General features: G+C 45.6%; 1 protein-coding gene across 7 annotated transcripts in view; it reads left to right on the top strand.

Moving 5' to 3' along the window:
- Nucleotides 1-22245, top strand: part of tbc1d19 (TBC1 domain family, member 19) — a 317152-nt gene that overhangs the window by 29996 nt on the left and 264911 nt on the right. For 4 of the 7 annotated variants that reach the window (XM_070870665.1, XM_070870657.1, XM_070870654.1 and 1 more), the window contains one exon: nucleotides 15363-15408. The exons of 1 other annotated variant lie outside the window; for it this stretch is intronic. In XM_070870665.1, coding sequence (XP_070726766.1) covers nucleotides 15363-15408 — 46 coding nt within the window. Of the gene's footprint in view, nucleotides 1-13926; nucleotides 14035-15362; nucleotides 15409-22245 lie in introns of those variants that run through there. 2 more of the 7 variants (XM_070870673.1, XM_070870660.1) reach the window with 1 other exon arrangement.

The raw sequence follows: 22245 nt of genomic DNA, 5'->3' as shown, positions 1-22245 counted from the left end.
TTTTGGTCTCCTAATCTGAGGAAGGACGTTCTTGCTATTGAGGGAGTGCAGTGAAGGTTCCCGTGATGGCAGGACTGACATACGAGGAGAGACTGGATCGACTGGGCCTGTATTCACTGGAGTTTAGAAGAATGAGAGGGGATCTCATAGAAACATATAAAATTCTGACAGGACTGGACAGGTTAGATGCAGGAAGAATGTTCCCGATGTTGGGGAAGCCCAGAACCAGGGGTCACAATCTAAGGATAAGGGGTAAGCCATTTAGGACCAAGATGAGGAGAAACTTCTTCACTCAGAGAGTTGTTAACCTGTGAAATTCTCTACCGCAGAGAGTTGTTGATGCCAGTTCGTTAGATATATCCAAGAGGGAGTTAGATACGGCCCTTACGGCTAAAGGGATCAAGGGGTATGGAGAGAAAGCAGGAAAGGGGTACTGAGGTGAATGATCAGCCATGACTTATTGAATGGTGGTGCAGGCTCGAAGGGCCGAAAGGCCTACTTCTGCACCTATTTTCTATGTTTCTATATGCAAGACTAATAGGAGAGCTGCAGATGGTGTTAGATAGGATATGGGCAACAGAGTTTTGGCTAAACTGAATTTATCGAAGGTGGGGGATGGGAGATCGGCCAGTAAAATCTGGAGATGATCAAGGCAGATGGGCTAAGTTGGGATGGAGGCGGGTGATGTGGAAGTGGAAACAGATGGTCTTTTTGACAAAGACAAGCTCAGCTTGCTAATGTTGCGAACAGTCTGGTTCAGCCTGAGGCAGTGCCAGTTGGGGAAATGGAATTGGTGGTCAGGGTACTGAATTTGTGACTGGGCCAAAAACAATGGCTTCAGTCTTATCAATGTTTAGCTGGAGGAAATTGTAGTTCATCCAAGACTGAATGTTGGACAAGCAGTCTAACAACACAGAGGCAGTGGAGGAGTTGAGAGAGTTCGTGGGGAGGGAGACCTGAATGCCATCAGCATTCAATTGGAAGCTAACTCTGTTTCTGGAGATGCTGTCACCAAAGGGCAACATGTAGATGAGGTAGAGGAGGGGGCCAAGAATATATCCTTGAGGGACTCCACAGGTAACAATGCAGGAGCGGGAAGAGAAGCTATTGCTAGAGATACTTTAGCTATGATTGGAACTATAAGATTGGAACCAAGTGCGAGCAGTACCACCGAGCTGGAAAATGGAAGAGAAATGTTGGAGGACGATGGTGTGGTCAACGTGTCAATGGCCACATAAAATTGAGGAGGGATGATGCACCACGGTCACAGTCACAGACTATTTCATATGTGGCTTTTGTTAGTGTTGTTTTGGTTCTGTGGGAGGGGTGGAAACCTAAGTACGGAGATCAGGGAAGCATGCGCCAGAAACAATGTGCTTATAATGGGAGATCTTATTTTTCCATAGAATGGGAGAAGCAGAATAATTCCAGTAATAAAGTCACTGAATTTCTGGCGTGTATTTGGGACAGCTTTCTAGAACAATATGTTTTAGACAATACTGGATTAAGCGATGAGCAGCGAACCAGAATTAGTTAATAAGAGAGTATCTTGCAAATATTGACAATAATATTATTGCATTTGAGAGGGAGAAGGGAAAGTCAGAAACCAAGGTTTCTAATTGAAGTAAGGCAAATTTCAAAGGGATGAAAAATAAATTGATCACAGTAGACTGGGCTAAACTGTTAATGGGTAAACCTGCAAACACTGGGAAGTATTCAAGGAAATATATGGTACAATACAAAACCAGTACATACTCCTAAAAGACAAAGGCTCCACTCTAGTTGAGCAATCATGATCAACAAATGAGGCAAGAGACAGAATCAAGCTAAAAGAAAAGGCTCGCATAAATGCAAAGAAAGGTAAAAATCCAGCAGACAACAAGGGGATACACAGAAAGTGATAGGAGATTCAAAATGGGAATATGACAAAAGACTTGCACATGATATTAAAAGACAAATGCAGAGGTTTTTTTATAAATATAGTAAGGGAGAGAGAGGTAAAGTGGAATGTTGACCCATTAAAGCTGAATATTGGTGAGGCTATAATGGTAGGGGATATGAGGAGGTGCAAGAAAGGTCAGCAATATCAGTGATCAAAACCATGGGAGTAGAGGCACAGGAGATAGAAAGGTTGAGGGAGTGGTGTCTGGAGGGAGAGGCTTGGTGGGGGTGGGGGGCGGGGGGCGGTGCAGGAGGGCAGTGGATTTAGAAAAGAGAGGGCAAAGGGAGCTGAGATGGAGATTGGGGCAGATGGTTGAAGGTATAGCTTGGAGGTGTTGCCTCATGATTTAGGTTCCTGTTGAAGCCAGAAAGTCAATGTAATCATCGACAATAAGGTCATGGATAGCATGGGTATTATTTGTGAGTGAACTGTCATTTTGGAGGGGAATACAGAGCAAGGCAGTGATTGTTGATCCACTGGCAGAGTCTACGAGGAAGTGTCAGGTGGCCTGAGCATAATGGGAAGGAGGTTGTTGAGGTTTGATCGCAGCGGGCATCCTTTGCAGAATGCGAGAGGATGTTGGGGCATTTGGTGTTGCTGTTCGAGGCACCTGTTGCTGCCTCTTTGATCGATCCTTCGGAGAATGCTAAGAGAGGCACAAAGGGTAGCTACAGATTTCAAGCTCGAACAGTGGTAGTTTGGGATAGGGGTGGGGGAAGTAGTTGAGAGGGGAGAAAATAATGACTAGAAGGGGCAAAGAGGAAAAAAACAATGCAACTGTTGTCCTCACGTCTGGAAATCAGAACCATAGTCTATCCTCTCCACAGCCCTAAATGAGTATGAGTGGGACACTCCAAGTTGGGGGTTTTAATTGAATGAAAGTGATTAATAATCCTGTTGGGCAAGTTGGCCCATATGTTGATTTTCTTCCATTTCAAATAAGAGATATTCTGTGTAGATCCATTTGTACTGGGTACATGGGTATAATCATATAGCCTGTCTAGTTCAAAGTACAATATAAGTCTTCACCATGGAAATGTAATTATTTCCCTTCACCTCTGTATGTGCATACCACTTCCCAGGTAATGGCCCAGAAATTGCGGTCGGAGGCTTCCCGCGGGCGGACGCCTCTGACTGAATTTTTTTTTAACGGAAGTACCTGATGGTCCAGGAGGGACGTAGACTTGCGGTCCGGGCCTCCATTCGCAATCTAGCTTATGGGCTTGCGTATTCCAGGAGCATATGCATCCTGGGATCATGTGGGCTGGACCAACCAATTAAAATGGAGTATCCTCATTCACAGTAATGGTGAATTCCGTTTGAATGGCTATCACCATTACTGTGAATGGGGATACCCCGAAAAACACAAACATTTTAAATAAATAAGAAAAACACTTCTCACATTTAAACTTAATTGAAATAACATTTAATGAACTGTTTTAGACATAATTTTTGTTTACATTTTTTTAATGGCCCTGAAATTCCGGCCTCCCTGGGGCTGGGAAGGCGTCAGAAAAGCCGGTTTTCAGCACACAATGTGCATGCGCTGAAAACTGGCTTTTCCGATCCGTCAAGCTGGAGCTTGACAAATTATCCGCATATCGGGAACGAGAACATTTGCAAGGGCAAGATTGCGGTATTTACCCATATCTTGCCCAGCAAATGTCCTCAAAATTCTTGCGCCTGATAAAAGCAGGTGCTTAGCCTACTTTTACAGGTACAAGAATTAAAAAACATACAAAAATATAATTAAATTTAATTTAAAAAGCATATTTTTAAAAACCCTGCCCACTATGTTACATTTGTTTGTAACCATAATTAAAAAAACTTTTAAAAAAGTCAGAAAAAAATATTCTCTCAGATATTTATTAACTTTAATTTCAATTAATTTTAATTATGTGAGGTGTGTTTTTTATTTTTTATTACATGTGTTTAGTGTCTTTGTTTTTTTTTCTCATAAAAACTCGTAGATACGGAGTTCTCATTGCTATTAATGAAAAAGCTGTGGAATACAGTGCCTGATTGGCTGTGTAAAGTCCTTACTCTACAGTATGAAACCACATTCTGGGGACAAGGTCACTCTGTGACTAACTCTTTATTCACAGGACTCCAAAGACCCTGCGTGGGACCTCCCTTTTTATACCTGTGTGATCAGGTAAGGAGTGTCTCCCACAAGTTCACCCCTTGTGGTCAAGGTGTGCATCTTGGTTGAGTGTATACAGTAATACAGTGGTGTTACATTGTGGTTACATACGTGATATCACCTCCCCCCCACCGCCCCCAGCCCCCCAAAAGTCTTATTGGGATCATAGGTTTAGTCTTTCAGGTGGTCTACGCTCCCTCGTGGAGCGCCGCAGTTGGGGCTCTGGGTGTTGGACACTGACGTGAGAGTCTGTCACCTGTGGTGATTCCGGCCTATCCCTCTGATTGCTCTTGTTGCTCGTTCACTGGCATGTTGTGAGCTCCATCTCATGGTCTTCTTCAGGTTTCTCCGTGTCGATGCTGAACCGTTTTTTTACTTGATCCAGATGCTTACGGCATATTTGACCATTGTTGAGTTTTACCACGATGACTCTATTCCCCTCTTTGTCAATTACAGTGCCCTCAAGCCATTTGGGCCCCATGGTGTGATTGAGGATGAATACAGGATCATTTATTTCTATACATCTCCCCCTCGAATTACGGTCATGGTACTCGTTTTGTGACTTGCGCTTGCCCTCAACTATGTCGGTCAGGACTGGGTGAATGAGGGGCAACCGAATTTTGAGTGTTCATTTCATTAGTAGCTCTGCGGGCAGGACCCCTGTGAGCGTGTGCGGTCGGGATCTATAGGCCAGGAGGAGACGCGATAGGCGGCATTTTAGGGAGGGTCCTTGAATCATGAGCATACCTTGCTTAATGATTTGGACCGCACGTTCCGCCTGGCCATTGGAGGCCGGCTTGAACGGCGCAGTCCTGATGTGGTTGATGCCATTGCCCGACATAAACTCTCGGAATTTGTAGCTTGTGAAACATGGGCCATTATCACGAACCAGGATGTCTGGCAAGCCATGGGTTGCAAAGATCACACGTAGGCTTTCCACGATGGTGGATGACGTGCATGAATTCAGAATGATGCACTCGATCCATTTCGAGTACACATCTACCACAATAAGGAACATCTTTCCCATGAACGGGCCCGCGTAGTCAACATGAATGTGTGACCATGGCCTGGTGCGCCAGGGCCACGGGCTGAACGGGGCCTCCCTGAAGGCATTACCCAGCTGGGCACACGTCGTGTACCTGCGAACACAGTGTTCCAGGTCTGAATCAATTCCAGGCCACCAAACGTGTGACCGGGCAATGGCCTTCATCAGCACAATGCCTGGGTGCTCGCTGTGGAATTTCCTGATGAATGCCTTCCTCCTCTTCTGGGGCATAACTACCCGGCTGCCCCATAGTAGGCAGTCAGCTTGGATGGAGAGCTCATCCATCCGTCTGTGGAACGGTCTGACCTCCTCAGGGCATGTTCCGTGTGCGGGCACCCAATCCCCAGTCAGGACACATTTCTGAATCAGGGATAGAAGGGGATCTCTGTTTGTCCAGATTTTGATCTGGTGGGCTGTGATGGGGGAGCCTGTGCTGTCAAAGGCATCGACAGCCATGACCATCTCAGCGCTTTGCTCTGCTGCCCCCTCAGTGGTGGCCAGTGGAAGCCTGCTGAGCGCGTTAGTGCAATTTTCAGTGCCGGGCCGGTGCCAGATGGAGTAGTCATAAGCAGCCAGCGTGCGAGCCCATCGCTGTATGCGAGCTGATGCGTTGGCATTGATAGCCTTGCTGTCTGACATCAGGGATGTTAATGGCTTGTGGTCCGTCTCTAATTCAAACTTCCTACCAAAGAGGTACTGATGCATTTTTTTTTTACACCATAGACACATGCAAGCGCTTCCTTCTCGATCTTCCCATATCCCCATTCTGCTTGAGAGAGTGACCTGGAGGCATAAGCTACAGGTTGTGGTTGACCTTCAGCATTGCCCTGCTGTAACACGCACCCAACCCCATAGCATCGCATGTCAGAACCAATTTTTTTTACAGGGGTCGTACAGGGTCAACAACTTGTTTGAACAAAGTAGGTTTCTCGCCCGATCAAAAGCCCGTTCCTGATAGTCCCCCCAAAACCAATCGCAACCCTTACGCAGGAGCACATGTAGTGGTTCCAACAACGTGCTCAAGTTCGGCAGAAAATTCCCGAAATAGTTCAACAGTCCCAGGAATGAATGCAACTCCGATGTGTTGCAGGGCCTGGATGCTCGTTGAATCGCCTCTGTTTTGGATTCGGTGGGCCGAATCCCATCTGCAGCAACCTTCCTGCCCAGAAACTCAACCTGAGGAGCTCAGAACACACATTTAGACTTCTTGAGTCGCAGGCCTACCCGGTCCAGTTGGGTAGCACCTCCTCCAGGTTGTGGAGGTGTTCCTCGGTGTCTCGACCCGTGATGAGGATGTTGTCCTGGAATACGATCGTTCCAGGAATGGATTTAAGCAGGCTTTCCATGTTTCGTTGAAAAATCGCGGCCGCTGATCGAATGCCAAACAGGCACCTGTTATAAACGAACAGTCCCTTGTGCGTGGTGATGGTGGTCAGTAGTTTAGATTCGTCGGCCAGTTCCTGGGTCATATAGGCTGAAGTGAGGTCCAACTTGGTGAACAGCTTGCCGCCTTCCAGCGTGGCGAAGAGGTCCTCCGCTCTCTGGAGCGGGTATTGATCTTGTAGGGACACCCGATTGATGGTGGCCTTGTAGTCGCCACAGATCCTGACAGAACCATCCGCTTTTAGGATGGGAACGATGGGGCTCGCCCAGTCGCTGAATTCAACAGGCGAGATGATGTCCTCTCTCAACAGCCGGTCCAATTTGCTCTCGATCTTTTCCCGCATCACATACGGCACCGCTCTGGCTTTGTGGTGCACTGGCCTGGCGTCCGGGGTGATGTGTATCACTACTTTAGTGCCTTTGAAAGTCCCGACGCCAGGTTGGAATAGTGAATCGAATTGTTGTCGGACTTGTGAGCACGAACTTCGCTCCACAGATGACATTGCGTGAACATCCCCCCATTTCCAGTTCATCTCGCCTAACCAGCTCCTCCCCAACAGTGCGGGACCATTGCCCGGGACAATCCAGAGCGGCAGCCGATTCACGAACTCATTGTTTGTGACAGCCAACATTGCACTGCCTAGCACCGGAATGATTTCTTTAGTGTAAGTCCATAATTGTGTCTCAATACGTGCTAATTTGGGTCTACTGGCTTTAAGTGGCCATAGCTTCTGAAATTGCTGAACGCCCATGAGTGACTGGCTGGCCCCAGTGTCCAGCTCCATGCATACTAGGATACTGTTTAATAAAACCCTCATCATCATTGGTGGCGTTTTGGTGTATGAACTGTGAATATTCGCCACATGGACCCGCTGAACCTCGGCATCCATCGGTTTGCCCCAAAAGTCATCCTGCCTCAAAGAACCCTCTTCTGGTCCATCCGCCTCATATATTAGTCTGGTTGCAGGCTTCCTGCACATTCGAGCTAAGTGGCCACTGAGATTGCAGTTCCTGCAGGCAAACTGTTGAAATCTGCAAGATCTAGCTGAGTGTTTTCCCCCACACCTCCAGCATGAGTTAAAATTTCCATTGTTGGGAACAAAGGGACTATGGCCAGGCATTCCGCGCTGACTGTTCCTTTGACTGCTCTTAAGTACCCTATTAGTGGGTGTCAATGGCCCCATCCCGGGCCGCATTGTCCACTGTGATGGCGTGAATGTCCGTTCAGCCTGCCATTGTCTCTGTTGAAGTCCATCTCTGGGGTCTATTGCTGCCTAGGGAGTATCGGACTGAACCTGCCTGCCTGCGGGGCTCTGAGTCGCATTGATGATGATGACTCCCTGATCCATCGCCGCGTTAGAGGCAGAATTGCGCGCGTACATTATTTTCGTCTCTTCCTCCCCCGCCATGAACGTTTGAGCCATGACCACCGCCGCTTCCAACGTCAAATCCTTGGTCTCAATTAATTTGCGGAAAATTCCCACATGACCGATGCCCTCGATAAAGAAGTCCCTTAGAATCTGCTCCCTGCAGGCGTCTGTGAACATACAGAGGCTGGCCAAACGCTGGAGGTCCACTACGAAGTCCGGTATGCTCTGTCCTTCACGACGTCGGCGGGTGTCGACTCTGTGTCGGGCCATATGTATGCTACTCGTCGGTTTGAGTTGATCCCCGATCACTTTGCTAAGTTCTTCAAAGGTTTTGTCCACCGGCTTTTCAGGTGCTAGTAAGTCCTTCATGAGCGCGTAAGTCTTTGGTCCGCAGCTGGTCAAAAGATGAGCCCTTCGCTTGTCGGCCACTGCATCCCCCAGCCATTCTTTCGTAACAAAGCTTTGCTGAAGCCTCTCGACAAAATCTTAATAATTAGGAACAGGAATAGGCCATCTAGCCCCTCGAGCCTGCTCTGCCATTCCATAAGATCATGGCTGATCTGGCCGTGGACTCAGCTCCACTTACCCGCCCACTCCCCATAACCCTTAATTCCGTTATTGGTTAAAAATCTATCTACCTGTGACTTGAATACATTCAATGAGCTAGCCTCAACTGCTTCCTTGGGCAGAGAATTCCACAGATTCACAACCCTCTGGGAGAAGAAGTTCCTTCTTAACTTGGTTTTAAATTGGCTCCCCCATATTTTGAGGCTGTGCCCCCTAGTTCTAGTCTCCCCGACCAGTGGAAACAACCTCTCTGCCTCTATCCTGTCTATCCCTTTCATGATTTTAAATGTTTCTATAAGATCACCCCTCATCCTTCTGAACTCCAACGAGTAAAGACCCAGTCTACTCAATCTATCATCATAAGGTAACCCCCTCATCTCCGGAATCAGCCTAGTGAATCGTCTCAGTACCCTCTCCAAAGCTAGTATATCCTTCCTTAAGTAAGGTGACCGAAACTGCACGCAGTACTCTAGGTGCGGCCTCACCAATACCCTGTACAGTTGCAGCAGGACCTCCCTGCTTTTGTACTCCATCCCTCTCGCAATGAAGGCCAACATTCCATTCGCCTTCCTGATTACCTGCTGCACCTGCAAACTAACTTTTTGGGATTCATGCACAAGGACCCCCAGGTCCCGCTGCACTGCAGCATGTTGTAATTTCTCCCCATTCAAATAATATTCCCTTTTACTGTTTTTTTTTCCAAGGTGGATGACCTCACATTTTCCAACATTGTATTCCATCTGCCAAACCTTAGCCCATTCGCTTAACCTATCTAAATCTCTTTGCAGCCTCTCTGTGTCCTCTACACAAACCGCTTTCCCACTAATCTTTGTGTCATCTGCAAATTTTGTTACACTACACTCTGTCCCCTCTTCCAGGTCATCTATGTATGTTGTAAACAGTTGTGGTCCCAGCACTGATCCCTGTGGCACACCACTAACCACCGATTTCCAACATGAAAAGGACCCATTTATCCCGACTCTCTGCTTTCTGTTCGCCAGCCAATTCTCTATCCATACTAAAACATTTCCTCTGACTCCGCGTATCTTTATCTTCTGCAGTAACCTTTTGTGTGGCACCTTATCGAATGCCTTTTGGAAATCTAAATACACCACATCCATCGGTACACCTCTATCTACCATGCTCGTTATATCCTCAAAGAATTTCATTAAATTAGTTACATATGATTTCCCCTTCATGAATCCATGTTGCGTCTGCTTGATTGCACTATTCCTATCTAGATGTCCCGCTATTTCTTCCTGAATGATAGCTTCAAGCATTTTCCCCACTACAGATGTTAAACTAACCGGCCTATAGTTACCTGCCTTTTGTCTGCCCCCCTTTTTAAACAGAGGCGTTACATTTCCAATCCGATGGTAGCTCCCCAGAGTCCAGAGAATTTTGGTAGATTATAACGAATGCATCTGCTATAACTTCCGCCATCTCTTTTAATATCCTGGGATGCATTTCATCAGGACCAGGGGACTTGTCTACCTTGAGTCCCATTAGCCTGTCCAGCACTACCTCCCTAGTGATAGTGATTGTCTCAAGGTCCTCCCTTCCCACATTCCCGTGACCAGCAATTTTTGGCATGGTTTTTGTGTCTTCCACTGTGAAGACCGAAGCAAAATAATTGTTTAAGGTCTCAGCCATTTCCACATTTCCCATTATTAAAACCCCCTTCTCATCTTCTAAGGGACCAACATTTACTTTAGTCACTCTATTCCGTTTTATATATCTGTAAAAGCTTTTACTATCTGTTTTTATGTTTTGTGCAAGTTTACTTTCGTAATCTATCTTTCCTTTCTTTATTGCTTTCTTAGTCATTCTTTGCTGTCATTTAAAACTTTCCCAATCTTCCTCGTTTCCCACTAACCTTGGCCACCTTATACGCATCGGTTTTTAATTTGATACTCTCCTTTATTTCCTTGGTTATCCACGGCTGGTTATCCCTTCTCTTACCGCCCTTCTTTTTCACTGGAATATATTTTTGTTGAGCACTATGAAAGAGCTCCTTAAAAGTCCTCCACTGTTCCTCAATTGTGCCACCGATTAGTCTGTGTTCCCAGTCTACTTTAGCCAACTCTGCCCTCATCCCACTGTAGTCCCCTTTGTTTAAGCATAGTACGCTCGTTTGAGACACTACTTCCTCACTCTCAATCTGTATTACAAATTCAACCATACTGTGATCACTCATTCCAAGAGGATCTTTTACTTGGAGATCATTTATTATTCCTGACTCATTACACAGGACCAGATCTAAGATAGCTTGCTCCCTTGTAGGTTCTGTCACATACTGTTCTAAGAAACAATCACGTATGTATTCTATGAATTCCTCCTCAATGCTACCCCGTGCGATTTGATTTGACCAATCGATATGTAAGTTAAAATCCCCCATGATTACTGCCGTACCTTTTTCACATGCCTCCATTATTCCCCTGATTATTGTCCGCCCCACCGTGAAGTTATTATTTGGGGGCCTATAAGCTACGCCCACCAGTGACTTTTTTCCCCTTACTATCTCTTATCTCCACCCACAATGATTCAACATTTTGTTGATTAGAGCCAATATCGTCTCTCACAACTGCCCTGATATCATCCTTCAGTAACAGAGCTACCCCACCTCCCTTCCCCTCTTGTCTATCTTTCCGAATTGTCAGATACCCCTGTATGTTTAATTCCCAGTCTTGGCTACCCTGCAACCACGTTTCAGTAATGGCCACCAAATCATACCCATTTGTAATGATTTGTGCCGTCATCTCATTTACTTTGTTTCGAATGCTGCGTGCGTTTAGGTAGAGTGTTTTAATACTAGTTTTTAAATCATGATTTTTAGTTTTGACCCCTCCTGCAGCCCTTTTATATTCATACATATTGTCCCTTCCTATCACCTTGTGGTTTACACTTACCCCAGTGCTACTCTGCTCTGTTGCCTCTTGGCTTTTGCATTCTTTCTTGGGGTTCTGTTCATCTGAGCTCTCACCCACTCTAACAAGCTCTCCTGGGTTTCCATCCCCCTGCCAAGCTAGTTTAAAGCCCTCCCAACCATACTATCAAAACCACCCACGAGAACATTGGTCCCGTCTCTGTTGAGGTGTAACCTGTCCGACTTGTACAGGTCCCACCTAACCCAGAAGTGGTCCCTATTGTTCAGGAAACTAAAGCCCTCCCTCCTACACCAACGGGAGAGCAGAGAGCACCAGTTCCAACTGTCGCAGGAGAGAGAGTGGAGAGCACCAGCTCCAACTGTCACAGGACGGGAGAGTGGAGAGCACCAGTTCAAACTGTCACAGGACGGGAGAGTGGAGAGCACCAGTTCCAACTGTCAAAGGACGGGAGAGTGGAGAGCACCAGTTCAAACTGTCACAGGACAGAGTGTGGAGAGCACCAGTTCCAACTTTCGCAGGACGGGAGAGTGGAGAGCACCAGCTCCAACTGTCGCAGGACGGGAGAGTGGAGAGCACCAGCTCCAACTGTCGCAGGAGAGAGAGTGGAGAGCACCAGCTCCAACTGTCGCAGGAGAGAGTGGAGAGCATCAGCTCCAACTGTCACAGGACGGGAGAGTGGCGATCACCAGTTCCAACTGTCGCAGGACGGGAGAGTGGAAAGCACCAGTTCCAACTGTCACAGGACGGGAGAGTGGAGAGCACCAGTTCCAACTGTCACAGGACGGGAGAGTGGAGAGCACCAGTTCCAACTGTCACAGGACGGGAGAGTGGAGAGCACCAGTTCCAACTGTCACAGGACGGGAGAGTGGAGAGCACCAGTTCCAACTGTCACAGGACGGGAGAGTGGAGAGCACCAGTTCCAACTGTCACAGGACGGGAGAGTGGAGAGCACCAGTTACAACTGTGACAGGAGAGAGAGTGGAGAGCACCAGTTCCAACTGTCACAGGACAGGAGAGTGGAGAGCACCAGTTACAACTGTGACAGGAGAGAGAGTGGAGAGCACCAGTTCCAACTGTCACAGGACGGGAGAGTGGAGAGCATCAGTTCAAACTGTGACAGGAGAGAGAGTGGAGAGCACCAGTTCCAACTGTCATAGGACGGGAGAGTGGAGAGCACCAGTTCAAACTGTCACAGGACGGGAGAGTGGAGAGCACCAGTTCCAACTGTCACAGGAGAGAGAGTGGAGAGCACCAGCTCCAACTGTCACAGGACAGAGGGCCCAAGTTTCCACACGATAAAAAACGGGCGTCCCTCCGAGCTGGGCGCCCGTTTTTCGCGCCTAAAACGGCGCCTAAAAAAAACCGCGCGATTCTCAAGCGCCCTGCAGCTCCTTGTCTGCCTGGCGCGGCGCCCGGGGGGGCGGAGCCTACACTCGCGCCTATTTTGTAAGTGGGAGGGGGCGGGTACCATTTAAATTAGTTTTTTCCTGCCGGCAACGCTGCGCGTGCGCGCTGGAGCGTTCGCGCACGCGCAGTGTGAAGGAAACATTGGCACTCGGCCATTTTTGTAGTTCTTTGTAGCTGATTAATTTTTGAACATTTTTTAATAAAAGCACATTACCCTTCCATGATCAGCACTGAGGCTTCTTGCAGCAGTGAGAAGGTGCAGGAAGCCTCAGAAAGTTGAGGCAGCCATTTCCCTCCCCACCCCCGCCCGCCGTTGGAAACGAACGGGACGGCTCAACCCCCCCCCCATCCCCCCCCCCGGGAACGAACGGAAAGGAACGCCTCCCCCCCGCAGGAACGAACGGAATGGCACACCCCCCCCCGCGGGTACGAACGGAACCGCTCCCCCGCTCCCCCCCCCCCGCGGGAACGAACGGAACGGCTCCCCCCCCTCCCCACCCCCGGCGGGAACGAACAGAACGGCTCCCCCCCCCCCGCGGGAACGAACGGAACGGCTCCCCCCCCCCCCACGGGAACGAACGATGGCTGAAGCACTTTCACACACGTAGGAAGATGGTTTATTTAATCTTTTCTTTGCTTATAAATGTTTATTCAGATTGGATTTATTTGTATAATATTTGTAGAAGTATAAATAAGGATTTATTATAGAATTTAATGACTTCCCTCCCCTCCCCCCCCACCTCGTTCTGGACGCCTAATTTGTAACCTGCGCCTGATTTTTTTAATGTGTAGAACAGTTCTACAAAAATCTTCACTTGCTCCATTCTAAGTTAGTTTGGAGTACGTTTTCACTGTGGAAACTTTCAAATCAGGCGTCAGTGGGCGGACACGCCCCCTTTTGAAGAAAAAGTTCTGTTTCATAGTGGAACTGTTTTACCTGCCTAGAACTGCAGAAAAAAAAATGTGGAGAATTGCGATTTCTAAGATAGTCCGTTCTCCACCAGTTGCTCCTAAAAATCAGGCGCAAATCATGTGGAAACTTGGGCCCAGAGAGTGGAGAGCACCAGTTCCAACTGTCGCAGGATGGGAGAGTGGAGAGCACCAGTTCCAACTTGGTTGAGTGTGTACAGTAATACAGTGGTGTTACATTGTAGTTACATACCTGACAGGCTGAGCAGTCACACGTGACTGCACCTTCTGCGTAGGAACATGGAGGACGGGAGCGGGCTTTGCAGCGTGGGAAGAGAAGGCCTCTCCACCGGAATTGCAGGCTCCTCCTGGACCACCAGGTAAATTCGTAGAAATGTTTCAGGTATGAGCCTCCGATCAGAATTTCAGGGCCAATATGTTTTAAATATGGGTAAAAACAAACTTGCCTTAATGGACAGGGTTTTTAATATAAAAATTATTGATAAAATATTATTTTTCTATCTTTTTTAAAACTCTTATGCTGGTAAAAGCAGGCCATACGCCTGCTTTTACCAGGCGCAAGAGTTTGAAGGACATTTGCTGGGCAGGAGTTGGGCAAATAACCTAAATCTCTGCCCGCGAAGACCTTTCTCCCGGGGAAGCGTGTGATCTGTCAAAGTATTTTTGACAGTTCGTAAATGCTGGTTCTCGGCTCATGCCCAATGTGCATCAAGAACCGGCACTTCTTGGGGCCTCTTCAGGCACACCGTACGCCACCGGAGAGGCTACAATTTATGGCCCAATAAGGTTGGCAGTTTGTAACTAGAAGTCTACCTATATTTCTGTGTAACTGGCCTCAGAATTGTGCAAGAGAAACCCAGATACTTCACATGACAAGTTTTTCTTGTTTTGCTATGATAAAGTGACCGACATTTGTTTGACAGGCCTTTGTTTGAAGCCTCCCCACTGAACTGGCTGACATCTGTACCTTACAGGAATCTCTGGGACAAATTTATCTCCCTCTTTGTCATAATGTTGGATAAAGCAACCTGTCACTCTTGATCTGTTTGGTTGCTCCTGGTCTATATCTCTCCTTATAATCTTCAATCCTCTTCCTAAATGGCTATCAATTGAACTCTTCTTTGATGTAAAAAATAAGTTAGTCAGCATAGTATTAACTACTTTTGCAGGAAAGTTTACATACATAGGGAAAATATAATTTCTCCAAATCTCTGGTTTTACTTGATGTTACTAATTTTCTACTCGTTTTCTAGTTCTGTGAATACAGTTCAAACTAAATAACTTGTTTGTGTTGTGTTGTTCACGCTTCTCAACGAGCGAGCCTTTGGCTTACTGGTAGTTTTCCCGCGCCTGAGTTAAAAGGTTCTGACAGCTCCCAGTGAGTGGAGAACCAGGATCTGAACTCCGGATTGATATCAGGAAACTCGAGTGCTTCCACTACTTCACTATTCAGATACAAAAACACCTTTTAAATATTCAAATCTGCTCCTTTTCTTTTTTTTATAAAAATTGTTCTATTCTTTGCGTTTCTCTTTTATAACTTAGAACCTTAAATCTCAAAATCATCCTAGTAGTTTTTATCCAGATTTTCTTTAGTGTATTAATATCCTTTTGAAGATAGGGAGGGAAAAATCGCACTAATTATTTTTGAACGTGTTTTTACCAAAATATTTTGCTTGTTTTACAGGTTGGGAAAAGAAGCTGCAGAATGCTGTCTACCGGGAGCTCAATGTGTAGGTGTTTTAAAGATGTGCATTTCTATAACAAGTGTGGTAGAGCTTTGCATATGTAGGCTTGCCTCCCTTGATTCTTGTATACTTTAAATATTTTGCAAAGAATTTTTGAATAAAATAACACTTTAATTTTTAGCTTATAGATTTAATTTTCAATTTGCAATGCAGATTCTGTATCCATGGTCAAGAGAGCAGGTGGGAATCTGCTCCTTAGCTTACAAAACACTACTTTTGAGCTAAATACTAGGAAATTCATGAGATTAACCTAGGAATGACACTTTTGATATTTCATCCTTTGCTTCAAAGAGGCACCTGGTGTTGATTCAACATCACATCTCAGCAAAGCATTTGAGATCCTGAACTCAACTGAGTGGGAAATTGAGTTTTTTTAATCCTGTTGGCACTCAGTTGGAGAGTTGCACAATGCTATCAAAATGAATAAACTTTATAATTCAGAAAATACAGAAATACTTGGAAGTATCTCGAACAATACTTTTACATAATAGATTACAGTGATTGAAAAATAATTGCAGTTTATAGTATTAGAAACAATAGCATTTCTGGGTTAAGCATCCTCTACACACTGCAGGAGTATAGCATAAACTTGATTTGTTCCAGACAAATTACATGCTTAATATGCACATGACAATGTTGATAGCAGTGCAGTTTGGAGGTGTCACACATGGTTTCAAACTCTTGTGTGATATACAATCTAGGTCTAGTATTATTCCAATTTATTTTCCAGGTTTTTTCCAATAATTTGAAGCAGCTGCACAGTTGATTAGTTAGTCTGAAGGGTTTCGTCAGATCATATGGTAACACCATCAGCCAACCATATGCTTTCTAGGTGCCCATTTCAAAGAAAGCCAAAAAGCAAACAAAAACAAATAAATAGAGCACAAAGGGGCCAACGTACAAAATTGCAATTTAGTTTTAGCACAGAGACTGCCCCCCGCTGAACACTGCTGATCTGGCATGACTAATGTGGAACAATGCAATATTTTTCATGCATCAAAATAAAATTAGTTTCTCCTCAGCTGCAAAGTCAAGTCTACACTCACCTGAGATGTAACTGTGCTATTAGTGGAGAGGGCTGTCCTAAACAAGTTTTGGTAAGAAAGCTGACCTCTTTGATGAAATAGGCTCCCTTTATGCAGAAAATGTATGCAAGGCCAGGATGCTATTGGCTGAAAATAAGCAGCTCATGTAAGGCTGGTGTAAGCCCTTAAAGGGGAGACAACTCTTGGCTCTGCAAACAAACCATTTCTGGCATGAGGATATGACTGTCGGGAGCAATGTGGGAAAACTGGTCCCCTTCACTGATGACATCTTGGAGGTGCAGCAAAGGAGGGTGGTGCAGAAGACCGCTACCCTGTAGAGACCAAATTGCAAGCTGCATGGAGGGAAATGGCAGAGAGAATAAATGAAGTCTCCTAGGCCCATGATATTGGGAGCAAATGAGGAAGACATCTTCTTGTATCCGTAAAAGTGCCAGGATAAGTGTACCTTCTGTTGCATACGTGATTGGTCTTCATCCATGGAAGTTGTAACTCCAGTGGCTCGTTGACTGCTACATAATGAAAGCATCATGGTTGCTGCCTACATTAGCAAGCGATATGTGAAGAGAAAAAAATTAGTTAAGACAAATGTAGGTCCCTTGCAGTCAGATTCAGGTGAATTTATAATGGGGAACAAAGAAATGGCAGACCAATTGAACAAATACTTTAGTTCTGTCTTCACGAAGGAAGACACAAATAACCTTCCGGAAGTACTAGGGGACCGAAGGTCTAGTGAGAAGGAGGAACTAAAGGATATCCTTATTAGGCGGGAAATTGATGGGATTGAAGGCCGATAAATCCCCAGGGCCTGATAGTCTGTATCCCAAAGTACTTAAGGAAGTGGTCAAAGAAATAGTGGATGCATTGGTGATCATTTTCCAACAGTCTATCGACTCTGGATCAGTTCCTATGGACTGGAGGGTAGCTAATGTAACATCACTTTTTAAACAAGGAGGGAGAGAGAAAAAGGGTAATTATAGACCAGTTAGCCGAACATCATAGTGGGGAAAATGTTGGAATCAATTATTAAAAATGAAATAGCAGCGCATTTGGAAAGCAGTGACAGGATCGGTCCAAGTCAGCATGGATTTATGAAGGGGAAATCATGCTTGACAAATCTTCTGGAATTTTTTGAGGATGTAACTAGTAGAGTAGACAAGGGAGAACCAGTGGATGTGGTGTATTTGGACTTTCAAAAAGCTTTTGACAAGGTCCCACACAAGAGATTAGTGTGCAAAATCAAAGCACATGGTGTTGGGGATAATGTACTGAAATGGATAGAGAACTGGTTGGCAGACAGGGGAAGCAAAGAGTAGGAATAAAATGGGTCCTTTTCAGAATAGCAGGCAGTGACTAGTGGGGTGCTGCAGGGCTCAGTGCTGAGACCCCAGCTCTTTACAATATACATTAATGATTTCGATGAAGAAATTGAGTGTAATATCTCCACATTTTCAGATGACACTAAACTGGGTGGCGGTGTGAGCTGTGAGGAGGATGCTAAGAGGCTGCAGGATGACTTGGACAGGTTAGGTGAGTGGGCAAATGCATGGTAGATGGCGTATAATGTGGATAAATGTGAGGATACCACTTTGGGGGCAAAAACACGAAGGCAGAATATTATCTGAATGGCAACAGATTAGGAAAAGGGGAGGTGCAAAGAGACCTGGGTGTCATGGTTCAATAATCATTGAAAGTTGGCATGCAGGGTATAGCAGGCGGTGAGGAAGGCATAGAAACTTGGAAACATAGAAACATAGAAAATAGGTGCAGGAGTAGGCCATTCGGCCCTTAGAGCCTGCACCACCATTCAATAAGATCATGGCTGATCATTCACCTCAGTACCCCTTTCCTGCTTTCTCTCCATACCCCTTGATCCCTTTAGCCGTAAGGGCCATATCTAACTCCCTCTTGAATACATCCAATGAACTGGCCTCAACAGCTCTCTGCAGTAGGGAATTCCACAGATTAACAACTCAGTGAAGAAGTTTCTCCTCATCTCAGTCCTAAATGGCTTACCCCTTATCCTTAGACTATGTCCCCTGGTTCTGGACTTCCCCAACATCGGGAACATTCTTCCTGCATCTAACCTGTCCAGTCCCGTCAGAATTTTATATGTTTCTCTGAGAACCCCTCTCATCCTTCTAAACTCCAGTGAATAGAGGCCAAGTCGATCCAGTCACTCCTCATATGTGTCAGTCCTGCCATCCCGGAATCAGTCTGGGGAACCTTCGCTGCACTCCCTCAATAGCAAGAACGTCCTTCATCAGATTAGGAGACCAAAACTGAACACACTATTCCAGGTGAGGCCTCACTAAGGCCTTGTGCAACTGCGGTAAGACCTCCCTGTTCCTATACTCAAATCCCCTAGCTATGAAAGCCAACATACCATTTGCCTTCTTCACCGCCTGCTGTACCTGCATGCCAACTTTCAATGACTGATGTACCATGACACCCAGGTCTCGTAGCACCTCCTTTTCCTAATCTGCCGACATTCAGATAATATTCTGCCTTCGTGTTTTTGCCACCAAAGTGGATAACCTCTCATTTATCCACATGAAACTGTATCTTCCATGCATTTGCCCACTCACCGAACCTGTCCAAGTCACCCTGCAGCCTCTTAGCATCCTCCTCACAGCTCACACCACCACCCAGCTTAGTGTCATCTACAAACTTGGAGATATTACACTCAATTCCTTCATCTAAATCATTAATGTATATTGTAAATAGCTGGGGTCCCAGCACTGAGCGGCATCCACTAGTCACTGCCTGCCATTCTGAAAAGGACCCGTTTATCCTGACTCTCTGCTTCCTGTCTGCCAACTAGTTCCCTATCCACATCAGTACATTACCCCCAATACCCATGTGCTTTAATTTTGCACACCAATCTATTGTGTGGGCCCTTGTCAGAAGCCTTTTGAAAGTCCAAATACACCACATCCGCTGGTTCTCCCTTGTCCACTCTACCAGTTACATCCTCAAAAAATTCTGGAAGATTTGTCAAGAGGGATTTCCCTTTCATAAATCCATGCTGACTTGGACCGATCCCATCACTGCTTTCCAAATGCGCTGCTATTTCATCTTTAATAATTGATTCCAACATTTTCCACACTACTGATGTCAGGCTAACTGGTCTATAATTACCCGTTTTCTTTCTCCCTCCTTTTTAAAAAAGTGGTGTTACATTAGCTACCCTCCAGTCCATAGGAACTGATCCAGAGTCGATAGACTGTTGGAAAATGATCACCAATGCACCCACTATTTCTATGGCCACTTCCTTAAGTACCGTGGGATGCAGACTATCAGGCCCTGGGGATTTATCGGGCTTCAATCCCATCAATTTCCCTAACACAATTTCCTGCCTAATAAGGATTTCCTTCAGTTCCTCCTCCTCACTTTGCCCTCTGTCCCCTGTTATTTCCGGAAGGTTATTTGTGTCTTCCTTCGCGAAGACAGAACCAAACTATTTGTTTAACTGGTCTGCCATTTCTTTGTTTCCCATTGTAAATTCATCTGAATCTGACTGCAAGGGACCTATGTTTGTTTTCACTAATCTTTTTCTCTTCACATATCTATAGAAGCTTTTGCAGTCAGTTTTTATGTTCCCAGCAAGCTTCCTCTCATACTCTTATTTTCCCCCTCCTAATTAAACCCTTTGTCCTCCTCTGCTCTATTATAAAATTCTCCCAGTCCTCAGGTTTGCTGCTTTTTCTGGCCAATTTATATGCCTCTTTCTTGGATTTAACACTATCCTTAATTTCTTTTGTTAGCCACGGTTGAGCCATCATCCCTGTTTTATTTTTACTCCAGAGAGGGATGTACAATTTGGCAAATGATATGTTGGCCTTCATAGCTTGGGGATTTGAGTATAGGAGCAGGGAGGTCTTACTGCAGTTGTACAGGGCCTTGGTGAGTCCTCACCTGGAATATTGTGTTCAGTTTTGGTCTCCTAATCTGAGGAAGGATGTTCTTGCTATTGAGGGAGTGCAGCGAAGATTCACCAGACTGATTCCAGGGATGGCTGGATTGAGATATGAGGAGAGACTGGATCAACTGGGCCTTTATACACTGGAATTTAGAAGGATGAGAGGGAATGTCATAGAAACATATAAGATTCTGACGGGACTGGACAGGTTAGATACGGGAAGAATGTTCCCGATGTTTGGGAAGTCCAGAACCAGGGGACACATTCTTCGTGGTAGGCCATTTCGGACTGAGATGAGGCGAAACTTCTTCACTCAGAGAGTTGTTAACCTGTGGAATTCTCTTCCGCAGAGAGTTGTTGATGCCAGTTCATTGGATATATTCAAGATGGAGTTGGGTATGGCCCTTACGGCTAAAGGGATCAAGGGGTATGGAGAGAAAGCAGGAAAGGGGTACTGACGGAATAATCAGCCATGATCTTATTGATTGGTGGTGCAGGCTCGAAGGGCCGAATGGCCTACTCCTGCATTTATTTTCTATGTTTCTATGTTTCTGAAATGACCTGCATATTTATAGTGGTATGCCATCTTTTTGATATATTCATTGAAGTTAATATCAGGAGGCTCGATGGCCGCATGGATTTTGTCTGAAATTGGCTCTTAGAAAGTTTATCAGACAGTGAAAGCTTTGTGTCTGCTTTCCATTAGGAAAGTGATAAAAGCATTTCCCCAAAAAAACATCCCGTTAGTCACTTACTTTATAAAAGTATGTATTGTAGACTGGATTACCTGGCTGATGTCCCCTGCAGGATGCCATTGCATAGAAGCTTAATCCCTCAGTGACCTTGACAGTAATGGAAGGGCCCAGCTCTGGCTTTGAATTTGTCTGTTATTCAGCCTGCAGTAGGTTGTATAGCTCATTCATTGCCTCTGCTGTGAAATGGAGACATTGATGACAGTTCTCCTTTAGCAAATCCAGGTAGGAGTGGCATCATCTATTAACATGAGTCTTTGGATATCTATAGCAGTGATGTTGAACTGAAAATGTTGTGCTGTTCTGAATTGGTTTTCCACATCTGATTCATGCTGCACGATGGAATAGCAAAGGGATTGTCATGATCCCAACTTAGAAACATAGAAAATAGGTGTAAGAGTAGGCCATTCAGCCCTTAGAGCCTGCAACACCATTCAATATGATCATGGCTGATCATGCACTTCAGTACCCCATTCCTGCTTTCTCTCCATACCCCTTGATCCGTTTAGCCGTAAGGGCCATATCTAACTCCCTTTTGAATATATCTAACGAACTGGCATCAACAACTTTCTGTGGTAGAGAATTCCACAGGTTCACAATACTCTCAGTGAAGAAGTTTCTCCTCATCTTGGTGCTAAATGGCTTACCCCTTATCCTTAGACTGTGACCCCTGGACTTCCCCAACAGCGGGAACATTCTTCCTGCATCTAACCTGTCCAATCACGTCAGAATTTTATATGTTTCTATGAGACCCCCTCTCATTCTTCTAAATTCCATTGAATATAAGCCTAGTCGATCCAGTCTTTCTTCAAATGTCAGTCCTGTCATCCCGGGAATCAGTCTGGTGAACCTTCGCTGCACTCCCTCAATAGCAAGAATGCCCTTCCTCAGATTAGGAGACCAAAACTGAACACAATATTCAAGGTGTGGCCTCACCGAGGCCCTGTACAACTGTAGTAAGACCTCCCTGCTCCTATACTCAAATCCTCTCGCTATGAAGGCTAACATGCCATTTGCCTTCTTTACCGCATGCTGTACCTGTATGCCAACTTTCAATGACTGATGTACCATGACACCCAGGTCTCGTTGCACCTCCCCTTTTACT

This window comes from Pristiophorus japonicus, chromosome 2, assembly GCF_044704955.1.
Source record: "Pristiophorus japonicus isolate sPriJap1 chromosome 2, sPriJap1.hap1, whole genome shotgun sequence".
Lineage (NCBI taxonomy): Eukaryota > Metazoa > Chordata > Chondrichthyes > Pristiophoridae > Pristiophorus > Pristiophorus japonicus.
Note: the sequence above shows the minus strand (reverse complement) of the source record. Positions and strands in the feature narration are given on the sequence as shown.